This window comes from Magallana gigas, chromosome 3 (genome assembly GCF_963853765.1).
Source record: "Magallana gigas chromosome 3, xbMagGiga1.1, whole genome shotgun sequence".
Taxonomy (NCBI): domain Eukaryota; kingdom Metazoa; phylum Mollusca; class Bivalvia; order Ostreida; family Ostreidae; genus Magallana; species Magallana gigas.
In genome coordinates this window covers 5,479,624-5,506,158 of record NC_088855.1, presented here as the reverse complement: position 1 = coordinate 5,506,158, position 26,535 = coordinate 5,479,624, and the positions used below count along the sequence as shown (strand labels likewise).

The following is a 26,535-nucleotide window of genomic DNA, read 5'->3' as shown; positions in this document are numbered from 1 at the left end:
ATAAAATAATTGATGTAAGACTGTCTTGCCTCGTTTATGGTGGCAATTGATCCCATGATCTGAACAACATGAATCAGGTGTACTGGCTGTTTCTCCCCAGAAGCTTTCAGTGCGGCAGCATAACCCACAAATGGCTTCGGATTCGCCACGGCCATGTCTACAAACATGGTAAGAACCAGTGGGGCCAACACAGAGGTCAACAGATACTCTGACAACTTGGGGATGTGTGGCTCCAAAGTCTGCAGTCAAAAAGATGACGGAGATAATTACTTTGAAAGTAATATACATGTAGGACTATATGTATAACTTGTATAGTTGTCAACAGATAACCTAGAAATTCTCCACTTGTAATCATTATAATATTTTTCCCCACTCACCTGTGGCTTGGTTTTGGCCACCATTGAGAACACCTGGAACAGACTGCTCCTCTCAGACACATCACACTGATCCAGAATGTCCATCAGTCTCGCCGTGCAGTCTATAATTGGGTCACGATTCTGTGCATAGATCTGAGGAAGGACTGTACTTAAAATGTAGTTCCCTAACAAAGAGACATACAAGTTATTTTTATTCCATTAAAGTATACAATGAACATAAAATCCTACATAGACAAAAAGTAGATCAATACCAAGATCCTCACTGCATACACTAAAAGTCAAATCAAACTATCACTTAACAGTACCATAGATAAAAAGCTTCCACATTTACTCAATTTTGGTCTGAATCTTCTAAACATTGTGAACCACACCTGTTTTAAGTAAACACAAGAGATACTGACCCCTGAAGATGCTGTTGAGGATGATTTCCATGTGTCTGGCCAGCAGGTCAGCATTGTCCAGGGCGGCCAGGGACAGATAACTGGACACGTTCCGACTCAACTCCTTGTTGTCACTGCTCAGGAAGTTGACCACCACAGGGATGGCCATCATCATCACTTTAGCCTTGCTGTAGTGCTGAAACCAAGCAATGATGCACTCTGTACAACAAAGATCAACAGTGATTGAAAATCATTGAACTGTAAAATTTCTTTGTATAAATCAGTTATTCAAAATAATTTTTACTGTATACAGGGAAATATACGCCCCCTTTTTATTTTCGCCCTCGTTGTTAGCGGGTGAATTTAAGACTGGGCGAATTCTAATTTTCCAAGCTATTTCTTTGGTACACAAGGGAGTCTGGGTGAATTTAAGACGGGGTGAACCCGTTTGCAAGTGTAGAAGGGCGAAAATAACACGGGGTGAAAATAACCCTGTATACAGTACAATGTATTTAAAAATTTGACAGGATTTATATATACATGTAACTGTTTTCATAAAAGTACTTGGTAAGTAAATTGGTTGAAAAAGCAATCTAAGTATGAAGAAAAACAAATCGTCTTTCTAACCATAAACAAACAGCTCATGATGTCCGAGGCAACCTTAGCATGGGGAGGATCTTTGTCATGAGTCAGCGGGTTCAGATTGTGTTGTTGACAGAGCTGTAAGAGATTAACCAGCCCCGACGAATGCTCCTCAATTGTGTCCATCTCCCTGTTTACAGAATACAAAAGATTTTCAAAAAATGTTCATATTGTAAATGCCAGCAAAAAAAGAAAAATAAATCTAGAAATCGAATATATGGTCCTCACACCAAGTCTCTTTAAATTATTTGAGGCATTGAAAAATCTGTTTCAGAAAGCTTAGGATTAGCATTCATCATTGAAGGTTTGGTTGAAGGACCTTCTGTTAATAATGTAGTAAATATAGATGAAAATTTTGGAAAACAAGCAATGAACAATGTTTAAAAATTGAAGCAACATATAATATAGGACATATACATGTATCTGCACAACTTAATTGTCTCAAATATGCTTTATAAAATATGATCGTCAGATAAAATCTGATGTATTGATGTAGTCTGACTGAACATTTTCAGTTTTTAGCATAAAATCAATACCGGTACATATATACATGTATGCACATAACTTCATTACATTAATATCTTATGTTTTAGCTAGAATTGGTATCCTCATTTGATTTATTTTTTCAAGAACAGCAACTTATACTCTACAAATTTTTAGTTAGGATCGATTTTAAAAAGGTTTTGCAATAAGAACCTGATGGTTGTTGTGACTCTTGTGATGCAAATTTCCACCACACTCTGGTCATTGTCATTATGTATATAGTCTTCAGTATCAATTATCTCCCCTATCTTCTTTAACGCAGTGGAGATATCCCCAACAATATCCTGATCCTCCAATGAGAACAAGTCCCCTGCTTTAGAAAGATCCTTTTCATCAAGGACCTTAGCAAATAATTCATGCATTTTGGCACCTATGAAACAAAAGATACATTCATATGAATATCATTGCACCATATATTCATCTCAAAAGCAAATATATCTGTTAGATTGTATCATAATAAACAAATTTAATCAAAGTACTTAAAGCTGTGACTGGTGTTGATATAAAATGTCTCATTTTACATGAGTACTGTGTGAATTTAGAATGGGTTATATTAATTGCTTGAAGTGCTGACTCCACATGATATACATCATCATTACCTAAGGTTTTATCTATAAGATTAAGATCTAGAAATTCTCTTTATGGGTGTAACTGTATTTTTTTTTTAATGTTTGGAAGTATCCTTTCTATTCAAAATCCTTTGATTGGCAAAGGATTTAAGCTAATATCTATTATGTGCTTATATTTCAAAGAAAATAATTCCGAGTAACATTTAATATATTAAATAAATGCATAATAAATGGGACAGTGACTTAATGTTAAATACTCTTGTAACTGTATGAATCAGTCGTTTCCTTCATTTGTTGATCATGATCGCATTATATTATGTAGTTTTAATATGTGCCCAATGAAAGTGTGCTGTGGTCTTTGAGGCATGGGAAAAGATCAACATGGACTACAGGGGCTTGTGTAGAAAAAAAACATAGTTAAAAAAGTGAGTACCTGGAAAGAAAAATAACAAGTGAGATGCCATCTTGGATGCAGCTTCACTTCATCAGCTAATTTCTCATTTATAATGTTAAACAAGAAATTCCTGCCAATTCATATTCTTTTAAAAATGATTCTTTTTTAAGATCTCACCTCCAACTTTATTCTATTTATGTCTGCATCAAAATTTTTTATCTTTTTCTAATGTGAACACCCCAAATCTACAACTCCTTGGATTTTTCCATAACTAATCAATGATAGATTTCATCTGCCGTACTTTCGCTTTCTGCAAGAGCCAAGGAAATGTCGATTTTGATTGTTTATGCAAGAAATCTACAAGTTTGTTAATATTGGTGGAGAGTGCAACTAAACCAGAGTTGATATATTTCAGAGAACAGTGAAGAAGAATCATTTATAAAGGAATACGAATCGACCCAAATGTCTAGTTTAATATTTTACTAGAGAAATTGTCTAATGAAGTGAGGCGGTATCCAAGATGGTGTCCTCCCTTGTTATTTTTCCTCTAAGGCACGCATTTTTAACGAGGTTTTCTACGCAAGCCCCTGTGCATCAACATTTAAATATAAAATATACATAAACATAGCTTAAATACTTTTATCAACTTGAAATAAACATTGTTTAAGCATCATAATTTCACTCTAAAGTAATTCAAAATAGACACATTAATGACCATGATTTACCTTGTAAACTCAATCAAAATATTTTTGCAAACTTTCTACTTCCATTCTTGTGCATATCCGGTTTCGTTTCTAAAATATTTTTAGTTAAGTCGTACAGGAAAGTTTCGATCTCCAAATGTTAATATTATTTCACCCACTTTTCTAAGCATTTTTCCACATTTTTTAAAAATCTTCATTAAGGAAGGAGTCTTGTGTAGTTTCTTACTTATCAAAATCTTGAAAATGTATCACATTAAATTTATTTTGCAATGTTTGGGAAAATGTAGTTAAATTTATCTTTCCTTCCTTAGTTACATTTTTCTTTCCTTCTTTATTTGTATATAGAAATAGTTTTAAAAGTTTATCATCTAAAAACGGTTGTGTAATAAACATTCTTAACGAATTGATATTGATCATTTTGGAATTGGTTTCATATAATGTTTAATTCAATATATGATTTTAGTTTATGTACAAACGTTTTGTTTGCAAGCTTCAAAATTTGTATAAGCATTTAATCTATATACAATTTGAATTTAAATAATGTAAAGTTGAGTGTTTAGTTGCATACAAATTTGAAGAATTATAGTCAATCAAAAAATGGGAAGAATGAGAATTCAAGAACTTGTAAACAAAGAACAAAGAAAACAATGTATTTGCATCATAATGACTACTGTTTTTATTTTTCTTGTGTAAAATCATGAATAACATGAACATAACTTTGTCAAGGCAGTTAACATTCACATCGACAATATGCTACAGAAAGCAAACATATGACGAACACAAAGTTTTGTTGTCTACAATTTCACACATTTCCATAATAAAATCATATGCCATTTTTCATGCCAAACACAGCTATATAAACACTGGACAAATAGTTCAAGTAAACCTCTCTAAAGCACTCTCATTCAAATATCTAAATTAAAAATCTTACTAAGAAAAATAACCTTAAAAAGTTCAATAAATTCTTTCAAAAACCCTGACAAATAGTTTATTTAAAAAAAAAACTACTGTACCCGGTAGTTGTAAAAAAAATTGAATGAGAAATCAGTATACATACACCAGAAAACATTACATTTTTAAAAAATGTACCCCACTGCAAGAATTCAATCATTATTGATCGAAATGTACAGATGAAATACCTAATCTCAATCATTAACAGACTAGTTGTCTCCCTGTCATGGCTCATAACAGCTGTCATATCCTTGACAGATCATATTTATATCTGATGTTTCACCATGTTTTCTGGGGTATACACTTTTAATTAATGTTATGTACAGAATGGAAAATGAATTTTTTAAATATTCAAACATCTTTTTACTCACTCATTTATTCATGCCATCAGTGGAAAAAATAAACAGAATCAAGTCTCTTTTAATTAACAATTAAAGTACCAGAAGGAATCACTTTTGTTGCAGGCTATTTCTTTCTCACAATGTTGGTAAAACTTGTTCTAACTACCATTGTTTCACATATTGGTAAAACTACTAGTATGTAGTACACATGTACTCCAATTAATTATCCTAACTATTATAAACACTTTCACATATCACAAATTGCAGGTGTTGATTCTAGACTGAGGTGATCTCATTTTTTGTATCATTCAAATGCATAGAAAATCACTGTTAAAAAAAAATGCTTCATATACAGCTCAGCAAAGTGTCAGAGTGGATTAGCATCAATGAAAACAATCACAAGGTAAATAAACTGTAAAGAGTATTTCAGTAAATTGAAACCCCTCAAAGAATCATTATCTATAATTCTAAATAAAACAAAGACACAAAGTACCATTATATATATTGATCTTATACACCCGACTCACATAGAATAAGATGGACAAAGAAATACAGTACACTGGGTATAACTTTTGCCCCATTCCTCAATTTTCGTTCAATTATGCTAGTAAAAGATTTTGCCTTGTTCAAAATTTTCCCAAACTAAGTTCAATTTATAAGCTTTTAAGTATAATTTTAAATTACAGTAAATTCTTTTTATATCAAAAAAAAAATAGGTGGAAATAAAAAATTTTAGGCAAAGATTTCCCAGTACATTGTATAGAGATTCTTGTACGTACATTGATGACAGACATTGACGATGAAATTTCAGTCCACATAGAAATCCTGTCAAATGCCTGCCACCATAAGTTACTCCAAAGATTGCTGTTCCTTATCTCAAAATACCCATCAATGTCACATAGAACTGCATACAATGAGATGATACAGAGTGGTCCATTTACATAATGTTACATTACACAGCACAGAATGATACAACTGTAAGACAAAGATGTTGACAGTTTGTACATATAGACCATATAGAATAGGATGGCAAAACCTGATACAGTATTACATTGGGTATACACATGGCATAAGATGGCACTGTTAGGCTAATAAGCAGTTACACTGAAACATGACTAGTCTGATCTGTGCTCTTGGAAACAAAAGTCTGAGCTGGAATGAATAGACTGTTGGATAATCCAATTTTTGTAGTTTTAGCACTTGAGTGACAGTGTTTCAGAGTTCACAGGGGTCAGAATAGAGAGGTTCCAACAAAAGTTGCTGTACAGACCTTGACAAGCTAAGATGGAAGTTTGGAACTTGATGAATTATGAGGATTATTGAAGCCATAATACTTAATAACAGAACTGATTGTCCATAACGCTGTTGACATTAGAACAAAATGTATCAAGTTCACTGTTCTCAGTTTTTATTCTAATGTACAGTATGCTTGGTATACCTGTAAGTATCTATCTTTTTGATATTGATAATACACTTCTTGGTTTTTTGGAATACATGCAAGCTTAACAAACTTTACATTGATTACATTATCTTCAATAATAAAAAAAAAAAGTGCCACGTAGAAATCCACATAGCACACAAGTTTTGCTTTACACCGAGTCTGAACCGTCTCCAGTTTCCATGGAAACATTGCACAATTTTTTGTCTGTCTGTGTGTTGTTTGGTTTTGTTCTTCCTGACGCAGGAATGGATTTCTTTTTGGTTTTATCACATGACCTGTTGGGATCAACATCTACAAACAGAGAAAGTACAAAAGGTTAATGTGGTCATTTTACTTTACAATCTAATTTAAGTCCATCTGAAACTTCACCAAACCAAATTTATTCTTATCATTGTTCAATTGCACAAAAATTCCAAAACTGACTTGAAAACAAGTTCATTAATCGGTTTCTTGATATTTAACTGACCTTACCTGGAAGAAGGGAAGCCTATCTGTATCGATATTTCTTCAAGCAGTCGTTGCCCAGGTCTACTACATAAACATGGTTATCCGGGGTGTTCACCAGGCCGCTGGGACGCTTCAGCCTGTCACTGTTGCTGTCTATACAGAACATCACCTTACCGCTCGAGTTCATCACCTGTACGAAGCTCTTCCCTTTCTCTGTTTTTGTGGCTAGGATGTGTCCGCCAGCGTCCACAACTAGACCGCTATACTGTCCCTTCTTTTGATCTGGAATCATGCGTGAAAACTTGCCATCCCTGCTAAAAATCTGGATTCTGTTGTCAGCGACTAGTATTTCATCACACTTGCCAATAGCTATGGCACAAATGAGCTTAAACTGTCCATCTTTATCACCCTTGCCCCCAAAAGAAGTGAGGGGTTTCCCACGAGCATCAAACATCAACATCTTGTTGGCACCATTGTCAGCCACAATGATCTCCCCTTTGCTGTTGACAGCGATATCAGTAGGCTCCTGAAAATCGGAGCTAGTAAATTTGTTGACTAGCTCACCTTCTTTGGTTACTATGGAGACAGTCTTGGTCCTCCAGTTTACTATGGCTATGTTGCCATCTGGGGTCAAGGCCAGACCGGTCCCACCCTGATTCTCCAGACCCACGGGGCCAATATGTCTGAGGACATCACCAGCACTGCTGATGACTTTAATCCTGCTATTACCCGTATCAGAAACAAACAGAGTCCCTTCACTATCCAACACCACCCTAACCGGCTGAACAAAATTCTCCTCCCCCTTCCCACGAGATCCTAATTTCCATACTGGATTTATGTGATCGGAGACATCAACAATGTATGGACTTCCTTTAATGGGTCTGTTAAAAATACTGACAAAGACTTTAATCTTTCCTGCCCTTGGCGGGACATATTGCACTTCATACGACCCATCATCCGAGTCTCGAACTTTGGATTCCACTAGCTCGCCTTTCTCGGTGCGAACCTCTGTACATACAGGGTCAGAACCAGTGGTCCTGGGGTTGCCATGGTAATCAACAGTGTGAATGACCATAGAAGACTTGAGGTGGGAGATTGCTTCCCCTGCTTTAGCTGAACACAATGCAGGAAATGTGGTACTTGTGTTAATTCGGCCAAACTCATTCAGAGCTTTGCTGATTTCTTTAATCGAATTATTGTGCCTGAATTCGTACTTCATGAATGAGTTTTCTCTGGGTTCAGATAATGTGTTTGTTGCATCTAGTTTTTCATTGAGATCTCCAATTTTCTTTGTGATGTTTCGGACTTCCACTTGGAACTGGAGTCCATCACACTCGCTCTGAACCCGGTCTTTTTCACCCTGGATCAAATCAAGTTGTTCACGCAAAATCTTGCGCTTGTCCTCTCGTATTTTGCGCACCCACTGTAAGCAGTCATGCCTCCGCTTGTCCACCATGGCAATAATATCTTGGAATGATCTGTTGATGGATTCCACAGTCTTTTCAACAGAGTTTTCTAACAGCTGCATTTCAGCTGACACATTGTCATAAGCATGGTTGAGATTATTAATACAGAGGTGTGCTTTGTACAGTAGTATCTCGGACATCCTTTTGATTGCAATAGAGAACGGAATCACAGTGTGCTGACTAGCCCCCGCGCCGTTATGTTGACCTCCGCTACACTGTGTACAAAACACCGAGTCACACGTCTCACAGAATAGCAGCTCTTGGTTGGAATGTGTTGAACACTTCGGAATCACGTCCCTTCTCTGCTGCTGCATCAAGTCCAACAACTGGTTCACGATGTAACTAGGCGGAAAGGCAACCACACCGCCGCGAGGTACGCCAATGTGTTCCCGACAAATTGGACATCGGAAGTAGCCGGTGTCATGGACTTGAGCCTCTACAATTCTCTCCAGGCAGTTCTTACAGACGGTGTGGGAACATGGCAGGAGTTTGGGAGAGTGTTCCACTGCGTCGTAGATACATAGACAAGTGCCACAGGTCAGGAAACTGTCATTGAAATCCTCATAATTAATGGACACTGTCTCCACCAAAGTTTGTGACATCATATCTGTAACCATAACAAAATTAACATTAGAAAAAATAAGCTAAGCTGTGAAAATATTCATTTCTCTTATGAGTCATAGAGGAAATTATAATGACACTAAAAGTATCTTCAAGGTTTAATGTAGAAAGATTTGTTAATTGTATCAAATGTTCAACAAACAGAAACAAGATTAACCTGGTTTTACCAAAGTATTTATAATTAGGTACTCCATAATAAATTCTAATTCCATTCAGATACACCAATTTAGAACATCATTTATGTCGTCCTTACACCATCTGATAAAGTACATCCTCCCTACCACTGTGTAATCACACATAAACACACATTTGTTATTTGTTTACATGTTACGCCTCAGCGATCAGTCAAGTTCCCCATTTGTTAAAGATCCCTTCAGGATCACTGAACAGCATTACTGACAGTGACTGATCGGTGATACATTACCCTCCCCCCACAGATCAACAGTATCACTACCTGTGTCAGCATCACAGGTGACAAACAGAGCCCACCCCCCAGACACCTGCTCTCTTTACCTGTCTATTTACCTGTCAATGGAATGCGGGCATGCAGTCAACAATATTCAAGAGGGATAACTCAGTGTAATTATAATGCCTTTGGACTGGTGTCTAGAGGCTGAACCGTAGCACTCACAAATCCCCCACCAAGCAACTTTTCAATTCTTACAAATTATTTCCAAGAACTATTTCTAGTAAGGACTTCACAAAAAGGAAATTAATTCCTATGCTCTGGAAAATCCCTCATTTGAGGAAGAAGAGGCAAGACATAAGAGCAGAGAGACCATAAAAGATGGAAACCCCAATTTAAGAGAATACAACAGATGTGTCAGATTTCTGATTACACAGGAAAATATAATTACTAAAATCTGTGGTGTTCTCAATGATATTAAGATGCAAAGTAATAGTTGCTGTATTTGCATTATGTAAGAAACAAGGCACCAGACACCCTGAGCTGTGAAAAGTTTTCTGAACACAACCAGTGGGTTATTGATCTGGTTTTCTTGCTTCCAGCCCCAAAGGGCCTATCAGTTTGGTGGTTATTGAAGAGAACAAGCTGTACCTCTCTGATCAGCTTGTGGGTGGTACAACATCACACAATTGCAATACACAATTTGTAACCCACCCAGCTGCCTGCATTATTGATGGGCTCTACTTTCACCCTAACCCTAAATGAGGTCCCAATACACAATTCTGCTGTAAATGGTCTGTCAATTATTAACAAGTATAAAAATTCCATTAATTGCCACTAATCAATATTTTTCTACAGTGGCAGAATTTACCCAGCTTTTACTCTTGCTGACCTCAAGAATCCACAAGATATTGACTTTCCACCTCCAGACTCCATGCAAACAGTTTATCACCATGCACATTTCGTATTTCACAATCACAAAAAAATCTAATAATCACACAAAGCCTACTGAATGATTTCCAATGGGCACCTGGCTTTAGACACTGAAAGTTAATTAACAGGAGGCTGTGAGTGTTGTCTTGGTGAGGGGGAGGGAGGGTCAGTGACCGGAACAGCAGGGAGTCAGTAGATCTATCATCTCCAGCCATCTGTTGACTGGCTTATTACAACTGGACTGATAGCAAAGGACTCTAATAATCTGCTGAGTGATAATAATCAGCAACCATTCAATGGAATCTTGCATAAAAGTTAATCACTCTTACATCACTCTTCATTCACATGCACTTGACATCCATATAGGCACAGCTGGGAGACTCTCAGCAATGATAGAATCTGATACAGTTTCTCCATAAAGTTCTTAGCACGGCATCCCAAGTAGATTGAGGCATTGCTTAGTGAACAGAAAGTGCACCAAGGTTACCAAACTTAATCAAAATGATGATGCATCAGAAATATTCACTCTAAATTTAGATTAATAGAGTCTCTTCAATAAGACAGGTCTCATTCATTTCATGGTGAAAAATAATTTTTCCTGAAGATGGTATTATATGAAATTACTGAAAATTCTAAAAGAGATATGCAGCTTAATTAATCTCACACTTTGCCGAGTGTAATTTTGCTGACAACAATGAATGCTAAATTCTTCTCTATAGAAAATTATGGACAAAGGAATATTTTTTCAGCAAATCCAAAATACATTATACATTGTAATAACATGCCCATGATTGAGGAAGTTAAGTTTATATACATACATACTGTGTGCTGAAAATCTGCTTTCATACAATGCATTACAAGTTGAAACACGAGCAGTGAGAAAATAATCCTAAAGAGCAATAGAGAGGCTGACTTTAGAGGATGTACCGCAGATCCTTTAATAAGGGTTACATACACATCCTGTAAGATGTCTGGTTAAAATGGAGTTAATTATGAAAAAAGGTTTACATTTCAAAACAGACAGCTCAGCTGTGCAAAATATAATAAGAAACAGATTGCTCAACCTCTTAAAATATTAAAAACCAAAATAACCCAAGTTTAAAAAAATAAATACGATAGAAGAAAAAGCACTCACAACTGTCGTTAACCCTCCATGCAAACGGAAAACGCTATAATCCATGTCCGTCAGATCAGGAGTTCCTTTTCCTCGGCTCTCTCACTTCCTCTCTGTCCAGTCAGCGCTCGCACAATCAATACCCACACAACCCTAATCAGCCTGTATATAATGGGAGTTAGTGTGACCCCTAACGTATGTCAACAACGCACTCCAGTGGGATCCCTGAATTTTATAATCCTGGTCAACACTTAATTCCAACACCCTGGCACTTTATCAATCATGGTGGACAGGAACAGACCAGGGATTAAATCATCTTCCAATGTATACCTGTATACCCCTAATTATAATTCCTGTCAAGTTCTCCCTCCTATCAGTATGGCGTTAAATGGCTGTATAGTCTGGTCTTTGTAAACATCCCATCTTCTCTGTACACACGCTGACAATTAGCCATAGACAAAGAGGGCCAATATAAGCTTTGTATAACCCAGTAAATTTCACCTATAACGGAGTAAATCTTGTTTACTATTGCTATCACCTTCTCTGTAACTAACACCTACAGATAAGCCCTGCACTGACCAAGATAAGCAATGGCTTGCCCCTCAGATTGGAGGGGGAGGCTGGAGAGACGAGGTGTCACAGGTGATCAGACTTTCGATGCTGACCACTCTCCATACCTGGCTGCTAATCCAGGTTTTTGAACCTTGGATTCACACCTGTTTGTTGTCTGTTTATTAAATATGTGAGATATGAGTAGAGCTTATGAATCATTATACAACAGTGTTGACAGATGAGATGAACTCGTACAGGCACTTCAGGGGGGCAATGTAGCACATACACACACTTGTCTGAGGCAATACATGTATATACAGTTTGGAATATTGATATTTAATTTGATATTATGAAGCACAGATGTATTATAAAGGAGAGGCACCAATCACAAAAGAAAGCAGATCAAATCAATAAACCAATCGACAAGTCCATTTTTTTTTTTTAATTACCTATTCAAAGATTCACATCAAGCATGAAATTCAGAAGGCCCTTTATGAGCATTTCAGTGCAGATCGAAGCACATTCTATATTTCCTATGACAAATGTATAGATATATTTAATTCACACAAATAAATCTGGGTGAACATCACAATAAATATCCTTACTTACTGCGAGATTTTAACAACAAAATTGCACAACCACTTTCTTTCCAATAAACAGCGATCTAAAAGTAATCCATGACTGCGGGTGATCTTAACAATTCAATAAAAAAAAAGAATCTGGAGAACGTAACATAGCTTAATAATTACTCATAGGATGGAAGAACAATGCATTGCATCACTGGAACACAATGTAACCTAGGAAAGGGCAAGCCAGCAGACGTAAGAAATAAAACAAGATTATGTCAAACAATATCATTGTATAAACTCTTATGTAATGGGTGGATTCTGAGACTCCATCTACACAGAATGTGTGAAGGCAGCAGTTTTTGGTTGAAAATATCAATTATATAAACACAGTTTACTGTCTAACCATAATAGCAGTAAAAGAAAACTTTGAATATCAAAGGCAAACGCTGATTTTTTTGTCTGGACAAGCAGTCAAGTTCAGTATAATGTCAGACAAAAACTGGTAAAATTCCACCACAAGTTCATGATGAAACCAGACAGGACATTAACAACAGACCTAAGGGCCACATTGCTCACCTGCAAATGACCCAAGTAGCCTGCCAAAGTAACCTTTCTTTGACCCCAAAGTTTACATTTAGTATAATTAGAGGTTAAGAAATTTCTTAAAACTTGTTTGCATTCTTACTCCTGTCAGTTCAGTTTTTTTTTTTCAGTAAACTTTTTTATTTAATATCTATGCAAAATTTGACCACCCCTTCAAACACCCCCCCCCAAAAAAAAAATTCCAAAAAACTTGTGACCTTCACTGTTTACGGTATAAATCAACTTGATAACATTTATATTTTGTTCTCTGACCCCAATGATTACTGTATGTCAGACTAGACTTGAAAAATCTTTCAAAAAGCTTAAAAATCTGATACATGTCAGGATCGAAGCTTATGTAATGGATTCCATTAACTATTTGAGACAAGAATTTTTAAGACAACCTTCCTTATTTTCATTCGTTTCCAACAAGGAAAATGCTTGACTCTGCATTAAAACAAATGATGCTTTTTGCTAAATTAGTTGAAATTGCACCATTGGCTTCAAATAAAAAATTAAAATGCCAAAGGAAAAAAACAACAAAAAACACAGATGGTTCACATCAATGACAACAGAAAAATAAAGCTCACTTGTACAATCGACCAGGTGAGCTTAAAACAGTGAGCTTTAAAACAAAACTATTGATTCCACCCAGGTCTCTCTGGCAAACTCTGGAGAAAAAATCCTGTACATCCCCTAAAATCTTCTTATGTGCTCAGAAATCAGAAAGTGATCCCAGGAAACATCCCCAGGTATTAATGCAGAGTAGAAGTCCGGGGCAACTTCCTACGTAACCCCATCAATCAGTGCATTGTACCACAAGAACCACAGACTGCTGGCCCTGGCTTATGGACCTCCTACCAAGACCACTCACTGCAAATCCCTTCAGAGTGTTTCAAGGAAAATTAGGAAATTGGGAAGAAATGGAAGAATGATAGACACTAAGAACGTAGAAATGCCAGGAGCTTACACAAATTACATCAATGGATACACTAGAGTAGAATGTCAAAACTTAAACTAGATTGTTCTTTGTCTTCTAAATAATTCGCTATTAAAAGGTCTCATCAGAAATTGCAAAACTATGTGGGTTTTATGAGAAAAACTTTGATAACAATGAAAAGAGCATTAAAAATTTATTTTTGTAAACACATCTAATTTCTCTTTGAAGTTTTGACCACTTATAAATATTCAAAAACTACCAAAATTTCACTCATCACTGCCTTAAATGCAATGATGTAAACATATGTTGATTGTAGAATTTGAGCTGACTCACAATCACATAACTCGGACTTCACAGGATAAAAGTGGCAGATTTGGCATTGATCTGACATTTGATCTTCATAAAAGACCTCTGACTCTTGTGTTTCTCCAGTAAAAATCACTGTAAATGTGCCCCTGGGGTCCTGGTTTTACACTCAGGGGTATAAAATATCTTAACTTAGAAAAATATTATGCAAATTAATGTTTTGGTACTTTGATGAAATCTTCAAAGAGATTTGTCATTGACTTCTACTTGTTCATTATGTAAAATACCAAAATATTAAAATGCATGAAATTTTTTTAAGTTCAGATATTCTATGCCTGTCAAAATCCAAACTAAAGACTTACCTGTCGACAAACCCAGGTGAAATCCTAGAACAGGTGTACCAAAATGTCCACAGGATGTCTGACCTCATCTGGCTACCTCTCTGACATTCTCAAACTACTGCTTCTAGAAAATATAAAGAAATGGAAAGTTGTGAAATACAGCTATTTGTAAAAAGTAATTGCTCTTCTTAGTATACTGGTATATTGCTTTGTTAAATTTAAAAAAAATCCCTTAAATCTTCATTCTTTCATGGTAAAAGTAGTGCATTAGTACTGAAGCTTCATGATAAATGAGAGATAGAGATGTGTGTGTATAGGCGATACTTTGTGGTACATCTAATGATTTCTTTGTTTTGTATACATCTCTCTTTGTCTGAGTGGTTTGATAAAATCTTCATCAGGAATACATGAATGATAAATCAATAGGCAGTTCCTGGCAACTACTGCAGCAAAAGTTATAACGGGACAGGAAAATGGATGCATTTAATGACAGCAACAGCAGGGAAGAGATGTTGGAATCCCAAGAAATTCTTGAAAAGACTTCTATAAAAGCTTGTTAAGCCATACAACTGAGAAACCTTTGAAGAAAAAAGCTAAACGAATTGTCCTCGTAATAAATTGACTGAACCAGGAAGTGTCCAGGGGGAGAGGTGGAGTAGGAGAGTCTGGACAGTCAGATGTTTTGTCTGCAGATTTACATCTGCTCTTCTATAGACATGCCTTTCCCCTCTGAATTTAATCAATAAGGTTGCGTATAAAGATAGACGCAATTGCAGTAAGAGCACTGTTTAACTGAACATTAAATCAAAGCAGTCTCCGCCAAGACTAACATGACTAATAGACGTTTGTTTCAACACTTCTTCAACTTTTTTTTTGCATTTCACAAATTATCCAAGGTTTGTTTTATTTACCGGTAACCAAAATTCAAAACAAATTTTTTCAAGAATGAAACGACTCAATTTCTATAATAAATAACAAACATTTTCAACAATGGGATAATGACTTAAATTTGTAACCGTATGAACATTAGAACAAACAGTTGTATATATCTTAAGATTTCTTACAACCCTAATTATAAGCTTATTTTTTTCACCATTATGGCACTTCTTACAAATTGACCTTCTTGAACAGTGAAAAGCAATTTGAAAAAATAATTGAACTGCCGCATGCACTGTGCAAATTACCATGCACCATAAATTGTTCAGAAACATTGGGCAATGAGCTGACAAATTGATTTTGTAAAAGCCTTCAGATATTTGCTGAGGCAAATGGATGGAAATGATGAGGCTAATTTGTCATAATTTTACTCATAATCACTGCGAAACAATTTTTACCTTGATTAAATATCATAAATCAATACAAAGTGATTTATTGACAAGATTAATTAACAATATGACGTTATGCAACCTGACTCTTTTCATTTAACGGAAGCACACATTCCCCAAGATGGGCACCAACGGACTATTTGACTAGTGGCCATGGCAACAGTTGAGATGTTGAAGTGAGGAGCATAATAAATCGTTTTAATAAATCAGCGTAATAAATCAGTATCAGATTGAGTTATAAACACAAGTAATCTCACCAGAAAAGACTATTCCCGGGTTTGCGGCCTACTAGCATATTTTTTCAATTAAATGATAATGCATGTAAAACAGAGGCATTTATATAGTGACACACTTAGAGACTAGATATCTTGTATATCCTGATTACAACAAACAACATTATGTTGGCAACAACAGCCTTCAAATTACAAGTACATGTAACGGTTAGTGTGAGTGCAATCTACAATAAGTGGAATTCTAAATTGGACAAAATATTAAGCATGTTATAAGTTACCAGGAAGCAAATTTTAGCATTTTTTAAAAAGGTACATGTAATTCTTGATTTTATCCAGTGGTTGTATAGTATCTCCAAACTCTCACTAATAATTTAAGGCCTAAATTATATATTCTCCATAAAATGTCTGCTTACAGGGAAATTAAATACATGTTCAATATGAAGGTCTGATCCTATCTACAATTAATTAATTTTTAATTATCTATTTTAAGACAAAAGCATTCATTAAGAATCATTTTACACGAACCTTTATTTAATTTTATGTGGGGTCTAGGAAAAGAAAATCAAATTCTCTCTAAAATTTCTGCATTTAGGGTGATTAGGTACTAGAGTCCTGTTCCTATATTTACGGTAATTATTTTAGCTCTTCCTGACAAAAAATACAATTAAGATTTATTTTACATCAACTTTTTCACTCCATGAGAGGTAAAGGAGAATAAAATATGGTAAACCCTATTTGTAGATCAGATGTATGCAACATCCTATTTAGGATTAACAAAGACTAGCTGTTACAAATTGCCACAGAGTGGACACTGAGAGGTCTGCAAAGATTAGTCAATAAAGAAGAGATTCAAATATTTTTGTGGGGTTTCATTCTCTGTTATACATTGTATCAAAAAGCCAAAAACATTTCATGGCTTTCTAGCAGAAAGAGGAAAGGAAGCCATGGTCCAATATTTCAGAGCCATCAAGGGTCAAAGCTCTAAGAGACCTAACTGAAGGACAGCAAGACTTTGATGTATTTACACCATGTACTTCACCTATACTTACATGTTCAGAAACCACTTTAAGGTTTTCAAACTATGAAAGCAGTCAATCAATTAAAATAATTGATTTAGAGAGAAACAAACAAGTGAAGTAGCTGGTATCGGATTTCAATGATCAAACAGTATGTAAAACGGCAACAGGTGATAATGTTTACATACAGTTTTGTTTGTTCTCCAGCAATTGTACAAACAGGAAAACAATATCAATTGTGGCACCAACTGGAGACAAACAATAGCTTGCCAAATTGACTGACATAGCTGTATTCATTTGAACTAGAATACATGAGCTGCCTATGCTTGGCTTTAAAAAATTGAAACAAGTACTGGTAATTGAAATTTAATGAAAATCGTGTGCCGTGTTCTAAAAGTATACAACCACTGTCATGGTTGAGAAATAAAGTTGTTGATTGCCCTAGCATAGCACCATCTACATTTAACTTGTATCAATTTGAAATTGAACAAAAAAAAAACATGAACACCAAATTATCTATATGTAATTAGATGTGGCTGCAGTAATTAAGATTCATAAAAAACATGTACTTATCCACATATATAATGTATTACCATCAGTCAACAGTCTAGATTCCAGCCTAGAAAACAATCGCCACCGGTAGACAGTTGAATTCCTCCCACAATAGTTTCTATATCCCTAGCACAGAAGACAACTGCCACCAGTAAACAAACTCATTCCTCTAACACTGTAGATTCCTTATTTTACGCAAGTACTTAATTTTGCGATTTAATGATTTTGCATCAAATTGTGAGAATAAAAAATCGCGCGAATGCCAAATTTTTATCATAATTCCAAATGGTTTACATCTGTCCGAAAAATAGAAGCGAGATTTTAAAATCCGCGAGATGTGCTTCTTGCGATTTTACGCGGATATTAGTTCCTCGCATTGAATTAGGAATTTACAGTAACTGATCTCCTCTAATGACTATAGTCTCCATTCCTCTTATAACTAGTCTATATATACATGTATATACCCAGCAAAGAAAACCACTTCCTGAAGAGCTCACACTTACACAGTTTGTGATTTACATACTGCTTGCTTTGATCTAAAGATTAAATTTCTTCTTTCTAATTTTTTATAAAGTTTTCTGATCCATTACATCTGTTCTGTACTGATACAGTAAGGGTGATGGTCGGTCCATTGATGGGCAGAAAGCTATCAATCTGTGGGAGGAGGGACATGGCCCTTGCCCCTGATAATCCTTATCATATCCTCTTACATATTGGCCTCCCCCCACCTGCCTATCAGAGAACATACATCATACAAACCTGCAAAAAACTTCCGCACTTAACATCACATAAACATCAGCTCTAACTCCCAGGAGCCAGAAACATCTGATCACTTTTTTATTAACGATTTGCCAAGATCCAGCATATTGAATTTTTTTTTTTTTAAAACCTCAACAGAGGAATTTTCTTGGAACTCTGAATGTATACAAAGATCCAAAATAAACCTGCATTCTATTAGTGAACCTTTCTTGATTACTTCATCAGCTACTACCTTTGGACTTTCTTCCAATAACTACCTTGTGCTTTATGTTTTTATACACCAAATTCAATGCTTATATTTCATTATGCAGTCTGTACAACCGTTTACAACCGCTTTCACACAGTTAATCCTAATTTGCCTCTTCTTTTTTTTGTCATTCTGATAATAAAATAACAAATAATTATGCATTTTGGAGGCACAGATTCCATAAATATATAGCCTGAACAACACAATGTACTTATGCTACTTTCTCTTTACAATCGTTTCCACTATCCGTGATGTTATAAACAATTTACCTTCTCTCCCAGTGCAAGTGAAATAATATCTATAGATGAATGCCTGAATCCCGGAACTGACACCCATAAAATGATGAGATTATCCAAAGATTACTGAGTAAATATTGACAATTTAGCCCTTCCTCCCCAAAGCATTGAATCACAACAAGTAAATATTTACCTGTGTTGTCTAAACTTAAATCTAACGTGATAAAAGAATTTCAAACCAAATATTTACCTTTTTAGAGTACTGGCTAGTGACTCAATGAAAGTGAAACTTAGATGCCTGCTTGCATGAAATAAATCATCACAGAAGTCAACTTCCAAGCGTAGAGTAAACTGAGCATCAATCCCACTTGTTTATAAATAGATATTGATATTTCTGGAATTTGTACCTTGAGTATCGAAACTAGAAAATTCTTCTGTATAAAAATGAAAGTTCAATCATAATGAAGGATATGTGACCTTCTGATTCAGAATTATTTTTAAAGCTGTAAACATTATCATTAGCCATTTTATTTCATCTATTCAATTATACTTCAAGAGAAGGAATTCTAAAATTTCTAATTTTAATTGAAAATTAAGCCTCTACATTTTAAGATATGACAAGTCTATCGAGTTTCACCACTGTTATCAGTTCAATCTTGCACCCTCAGACTGGCCTATTAATTAACAAAGTCACCATAACCTTGAATACCCTTGAGAAATCTTAAGAAATCATAAAATAAATCTGCAGTCATTCATTCTAAATCCTAAGATATCACTATCTAGCTCTTATAAAAAATCAGACTACCAGCCATTTTCATTTTAGAATGCTTCAATATATAACGTAAGATAAATGTACCAAATTTTAAATGAGTTTTAAGACTGCATTCGTATCAGTTATGATTTCAAAATTTTGAATGATAATATCTACATGTACATCTAAATACTTGAAAGTCTTCTTTTTTAAAGATCATTTTTCCAAATGATGTGTACAAAGTTCAAACAGATACATTAATAACACCTGAAGAACAATTCAGACAATGTACTTGAGTTATTTTACATATTCCCTGGCTGTCTCTTATCAAAGTGTTACAAGAAATAAGTACCTCTGATTAAAGATGAGAAATCCATCTTACAACCCTTCTCACCTAAAGCAAACGGACAACATTGAATAACTCCTTACACTGCTAAATTGAAAAAAAAAAAAATTAGGAACTAATTTCAATTATAGAAAGGTGTAAATTTACCTCATTTGAGATAACTGTTTCAGTAACCAGCAAATTCTAGGTGAGATGCTCTCTGATCACTATAATGTAACCTCCCCACACTTGGTGACCTTGCAATAGAACCACTGCACCAAGATTTCACACACCTCTTTCATGGCCACCTCTTTAATGTCAACCAGATTTGGCCTGCAGGTCAGAACTTATCTCTGTGGATTAATTACTGCTGATCTTGGATCACTTTATGTGTGATAAACGGGATCTGATAGAGGACAAACTCAGGAGTTGGGTCTTTAAAGTTCTTGCCCATGCATAAATTAACGGTGCTGCTGAATAAGGTCTTTCCATTTTATTACAAGATTAAACAGGTGGTCCATGAGGTTGGAATGAAATCTATTGAAGAGCAGTGGGTGTGAAATGGCCCAGGACAGATTCCCCTGGCCTCAGTCAGGTCCAGCTAATGGGTATCCACAGTGCTTTATGAGCTGTTACTTGCTGTGGTCCGGTGCAATGATAGGTTAGAAAGAGGTAGGTACTAAAACTAACATCCCTGCCATTCACTGGAAGTGTAATTAAGAGCCTCACAATGGTCAGGGAGCATGGTGTGGCCGGCCATTAACCAGCGGTACATCAACTCTTCTCTTTCATCTCCTCCACTGATTCTCTGAGTTTTCTAATCTACTGCAGTCAATTTCCTCAGGTTTTACAATCTATGCCCTGGTAACTCTTAACCTTGCAATCTGAGCCAATACAATATGCCTGACCTTGCATGTGGTAAAGCAACCATACTTTTGACCTTTCTTGTATTTGAGCTGACTCTAGAAGTGTGCTTACATATTTCTTTCTATTGTTCTTCTCTAAAACATCAGTACCTTTGACCTTGTTCTTTCAGTATATCTAGTAAATTAATCTGACTGTTGACAAATTAACATTATCTATACACAATGCACTTATATCAACTGCTTCTCTACTTTAGATAACCCTGAGATAATCAAGGTCAAACAGATACAGAGAAGTTCCAGAAATCTGTCAGTGTCCAAGCGGTGCCAATTTCTGCTGGCAACCTCCATTTGGTGGGCCTACATTACAGTATACACCATCCCTGAGTAGAACAGGATATAATTAGATACTTTTGACTTCTACATCCAGAAGTTTGTTGTCCTTTAGAACCCCAGCTCATTCAAGAATAGCTAGGTTATTGCATCATTCTATTTTTGTCTGATAAAGGTTAAGTTACCATATATCTAACCTTGCATCTTAAAAATATTTCTAAATCCAAAACTGCAGAACCAAAGACATCAAGGTTACACAGATAAGAACCACCTTTTGACCCCCCTCCCCCCTAAAATTCCTAAAAACACCATGGACATTGATTAATTCTCTTAAGAGAGGGTCATCAACATTTTCAGCATTCTTGAGTTGAAACATTGCCCCCTCTGATCAGGGATTGCACACATCATTGACAATTCATTACCCTGTGTATTAGGGCCACTGCTACTCTCATCACTGGCCTTATCTCTCCATCATTTCTTCTCCTGTATAGATTTGATTAATGTACTGTGTCTATCTGTAGGACTATAAATGATTTCTACCCACTGATCAAGTTTAATGAAGTGCTGATCATCAGCTGATTTAGACCTTTGATAAGTCCGTACAATAAAGACATGCTTGAAGGTCAAATAAGACAATTACCAGTCCATATTGCCTATGGTTCATGTATCTAATAACAAAGGATTAAGATGTTTAATTTGGCATGACAAAAAGCAGACCCTGAAGTTCCCAAGAAAGGCGCCTCTTTGAGCAAAAATAGTCTCGGCAATTCCACCAAATAGAATGCACTCATTGAGCCTGCCATGGCCTATGGGAGCTGACACTAAGAGCTGATAATATCCCTGCCCCTTTCTGCTGAGTCTGCTGACTCCTGGGAGTCATGTGCAGTGAGTGCTTATTGATTATATAACAAGTGCAAGACAAAAAGTTAGAGAGACTCCCAACTGAATGCAACTTGAAGTGACAGCTCCCTGAAGAAATCGGCCTGCAGCTACCTACTGACTTCAGCTAACAGGCACCAAACGGTTCTCCAGAATTGAAGAGATTCTCAGCTGTACATCATGTGCACATTCATAAATAACAACTGCTAAAGATTTCAAAAGTACAGGATGCTGATAAAAATATTATCTCCTATGAATTCTAGTCATATTTTACAGTAAACAGACTACAAAGAGGCTTCGCCCTGTTTGATATACCGGTATATCTTCAAAAGTTTGATGTCTTACAAGATCACAGAGACACAGGAAAGGTTTTACGTGGAGGTATTGGTGGGAGTAAAAGCAACTGATTCATGAACTAGAGAACACACACACACTGGGAATTACATTGAAACATGAAGATCCCTGACAGATAACCCAGATCTTGCTGCAGAGGTTAAGACTTGTAAAACAACCAAAACTGCACCTCTCTCCAAAGGTTTCATTTGTAACTTGAGGAACTTCACACCTTTTCTGTTTACCCCCATTCTCCTTATCTATGAGTTAGTAAAAATAAAGACAAGACAACGTATGTGGAAGCATACAACACAAATTCTTTCAGAGGACAGACTTACCTTCTCTGTAGAACCATCCATTTTCCCTGTAGGTCCTTAATCTTTTGGAAAATTATTGGTCAGTAAACTTTAAAGAATCTGAAAGTCAAATGAGAGACCTTAGTAATCCTTCCAGGTACGTAACACTTAAATGTATTGTTGTTAGATTGTTGATAAACAAATTGATCATTTTAAATTTGTTGACTTTTTGCCCTGTAGGAGCTTTCAGGTGAAGAGCGGGGTCTGTTATCGCGTGGTTATGGGATTATTATTACAGGTAGCTATAATATCACAGGTAACTATTGTATCGCTCGACCTACTGTCCCACAGTCATACTTCACACCCCCTTCTGTCCACTCAAATTATCTCCACAAACTTTTCACTACAGAGAAAATTGACCTCTACATGCTAGGACAGGACTTTCGTTTTACTGCAATGCAGTTACACTGAATGCCCCATGGACCATGTCTGCTCTCCATAACACAATGACTTAACAGCATTCTGATACATCCAATACTGACATTATTCTTTAAACTATCATTCATATGGAACATCGGTACCGGGAATTGTAAATACCATCATGAGGAGAACATAAATGTTTTACTTTGATAGTGTGACAATCCAAATATTTTTTCTCAATTTACAGAAATGGTTAAGTGATCAGGAGAGATGAGATAAAGGGGTAACGACCCATAGATTCTCAGAAGCCATTAAGGCAGAAACTTTACATATCAGACCACTTTCTACTTTCATTCTAGCCCAACTATGTGGGGTTTTTCCACCTCGTCTCAAGTTATCAGATCCACATAATTATTACACCTTGTAATCTACCAGTTCAAAGAGACGTCTACGGTGTAGTGTTGGGTGTACTTATACACGCAATTCTAACACTACACAAAATTTACCCGCAAACCCTTATCAAGCACTGTGGTATCAAGTAAGAAATCTGAGGATTTATGACAAATTTAAAAAAGATATTTGATGTTCATGGTACCCTGCTGAATTACGATTTCTCACTCGTATAATTCCTCGGGTGTTTGATTTCCATCACAGATTTTACAGAGTTTAATCATGGCACCTCGGACAATTATACACCTCGGATCCACACGGTGCTCTAGACAAAGCATCTCCTGTGACAGCTATAGGAAGGTTACCTTCAAATCTTCCCAAGGTGACATTCCCTACAGTGAAGACTTGTTCTCTCACAGTCTGTTGGTACATCACTACAGTGCAGTAACAATATCAGCTCAAACTTCTACATCATACAGGTACATTAGCAGAAAAACATTATCAATTCAAAAGTGTATTATAATCTCTATGTCCTACTGGTCAGTCGTCATTGGCAACATTATCAACTTAGAAACTTAATAAAATTTCATAATCAAGAAACCCAAATATCAGTACATTACTGGAATGTTGAAGAAGTATCATAACATTTTTTTGTACACAATAAAACAAAGATAACTTTACTCAATCAGAGCATACCCTTATAACAGTAAAAAACTAAAGCTGTGTATTAGAGAAACAATGAGGATCAGACTGATGTACTGACAGGTCGACAGTCCAAAGTCTGTCCCCGAGGATGTAACGGGACCTAGAGTCCCTAGTCAGCTCAGCGCATGTTAACTTCATCAGAGAGTGGGTCATGGTGACCTATCAGAATACACACAGTCGTATCTTATGTCAAAGTGACACAAAGACTTCATCCCTCATTAAAACAATTGATAACTTCAGTCTATATCAAACCTAGACAAATGTGTTTATCTAGGGGTACTTTCTTTTCTACTTCCCTTAACTTAGATACAGGAGTCCAGCTAGTATCAAACAAGACCATCCTTCCGTGTACCACGGTATTTTAATCCCTCATCCATCCCCATTTACATGATAAAATAATCATATATGTTGGTAAATTACTTACAGTATATTCACAACAGAGTTTTCTTGGGGACTTCCAAGACAAAAGCTACTCTATCAGACATCAAATATGACATGTGTTGCTTCATCACCTTTTTCGGTCAAACACAACAACATAAGACACAATATATTATATGTCACTGAGCATGTCATGAAGTCAACATCCTGCACAAGGTGGGATTGAGATCAAGGCTCAGTTTGATACAACGACAACAAAAATAGAAAGAAACACAAGGAAATGTGACTAAGTCCCGGAATCTTGACAATCGACAGAGACATGAGTGTGAGTAAGTTGAAGGACCTAGACGACACACTCACCATGTACCACTCTGTGTCTCCGGGGTCCCTGTATCTATAGCGAACAGGACGGAAGAAAAAACTTACAGAAAGTGCGGGTAAATTGTTAACTTGCTGATAAGTCATCATCTGACCAACAGAAAGAAAGAAAGAAAGAAAGAAAAAAAGAAAGAATAAAAGAAAGAAAGAAAAAGAAAGAATGAAAGAAAGAAAGAAATAAATTAAACAACAATGATTCAACCTAATTATAATAATTTAAAAAGTTATTCATTGTTTTCATATATACCCCATTGGATAGAAACAGTAACCGTTTTGCTTTATCCCTACATAGGCTAGTTTCTGACTAATTCCATTGAATTTTAAAACATAGAATGTCCAACAGATGGTCAATCGATACACAAAATGTTACTGGTAACCAGGGCAGGACCACAGGACCTCAAAGCTGGAGGATTACCTCAGATCAACCTCTGTTTACCTAAGATAATGTCCACTTCGCCTTCTATTGAAACATATTTTCTTGACACTAAAGCAGCCATAAATTAGATTTATTTATAACATGTCACTGACCACTAGGAGAATGTTGTGTTTGGTCACTTTGATTCATCTAGAAATAAAGCTATTGAACTCCGGAAACTGCAAATCCTTCAAAGGGATTATATGATTAATAAAAGCCTGTGAAGAATGCTTACGGAACAAGCTCCAAACAATTTAATCTTGGTTTGAGGCCCCAGACCATTAATTCCTTCACCCTGCGTACATTCTCTACCACTGAGCCACTTTCACACACATATTAAACCTAAGTACAACAAAGTGATTATTTACTATAGGGGTTACATTATAATTAATGCTGCCGTAAAGTACTTTCCTCCATTTAAATATCTGACAAAATGACAGCATAAAACAAGAGCATCAAAACAATAAACTGACCTGAATACACCTGTAAATTGGGCCAACTGCACACAACACACCACATAATTATATAAATATATCAACACTGTCAGTAATACCAAACATTTCACCCCTGACCTTGCATTTATAATTAAGAAAAAATTTCCTAAGACATCGGGAAGACCCCTTACTAAATATGTCACAAATATTTTTGACTGTGAGAGATGACAAGATTTGAATAGTAATATTTTACCTTCAGCCACAGAGAGTCTCGTTGTGTAATCTGTTATCCGCACTAAGAAGATTCCTCCTTACCCCTCACGCCACCACCAACAAGCAATCATTGAACTGACACACGGTTTCTGTGCCATCTATAAATAGACCCAAGAAAACACCAGCATGACTAATTTAGCCAGAGCGTGTAGTATTTTTTTTATCGAGAAAGTGAGAATTTTTTGACCTTTCACCAATGTAAACTAAGTGGCAATAAAGCCAGATTATTGAAATGAGTATCACTAAGAATTTACTCTTGTCATGTTCAAACATATATATACCATTGTACAGCCCCGCTCTGTATACACAGTACAAACACAGTAGGTAAATGCCCTTTTTGTGCATGCTTGAACACATATAGCATGTCTTTGATCT

At 36.0% G+C, this 26,535-nt stretch overlaps 2 protein-coding genes across 30 annotated transcripts in view; both read right to left on the bottom strand.

The window, feature by feature from the left end:
• Positions 1 to 26,535, bottom strand: part of LOC105346588 (ventricular zone-expressed PH domain-containing protein homolog 1) — a 40,799-nt gene that overhangs the window by 7,592 nt on the left and 6,672 nt on the right. For 5 of the 28 annotated variants that reach the window (XM_066078206.1, XM_066078210.1, XM_066078209.1 and 2 more), the window contains 8 exons: positions 26,141 to 26,258; positions 22,810 to 22,887; positions 14,641 to 14,743; positions 2,096 to 2,312; positions 1,385 to 1,529; positions 779 to 953; positions 378 to 541; positions 30 to 239 (listed from right to left, as the gene is read on the bottom strand). In XM_066078206.1, the coding sequence (XP_065934278.1) occupies positions 30 to 239; positions 378 to 541; positions 779 to 953; positions 1,385 to 1,529; positions 2,096 to 2,304 (903 nt within the window). In that variant the 5' untranslated portion in view covers positions 2,305 to 2,312; positions 14,641 to 14,743; positions 22,810 to 22,887; positions 26,141 to 26,258. The other 23 variants (XM_066078220.1, XM_066078214.1, XM_066078217.1 and 20 more) reach the window with 16 other exon arrangements.
• LOC105346590 (tripartite motif-containing protein 2) lies at positions 4,258 to 12,039 on the bottom strand. 2 transcript variants are annotated; one of them, XM_066078229.1, is made up of 3 exons: positions 11,351 to 12,039; positions 6,814 to 8,862; positions 4,258 to 6,633 (listed from the first exon to the last, which is right to left on the bottom strand). In XM_066078229.1, the coding sequence occupies exon 2, from the start codon at positions 8,858 to 8,860 to the stop codon at positions 6,830 to 6,832; it is 2,031 nt and encodes a 676-aa protein (XP_065934301.1). In that variant the 5' UTR covers positions 8,861 to 8,862; positions 11,351 to 12,039; the 3' UTR covers positions 4,258 to 6,633; positions 6,814 to 6,829. The 2 variants fall into 2 exon arrangements, with proteins under 2 accessions (XP_065934301.1, XP_034336938.2); XM_034481047.2 differs by lacking the exon at positions 11,351 to 12,039 and adding an exon at positions 9,044 to 9,064.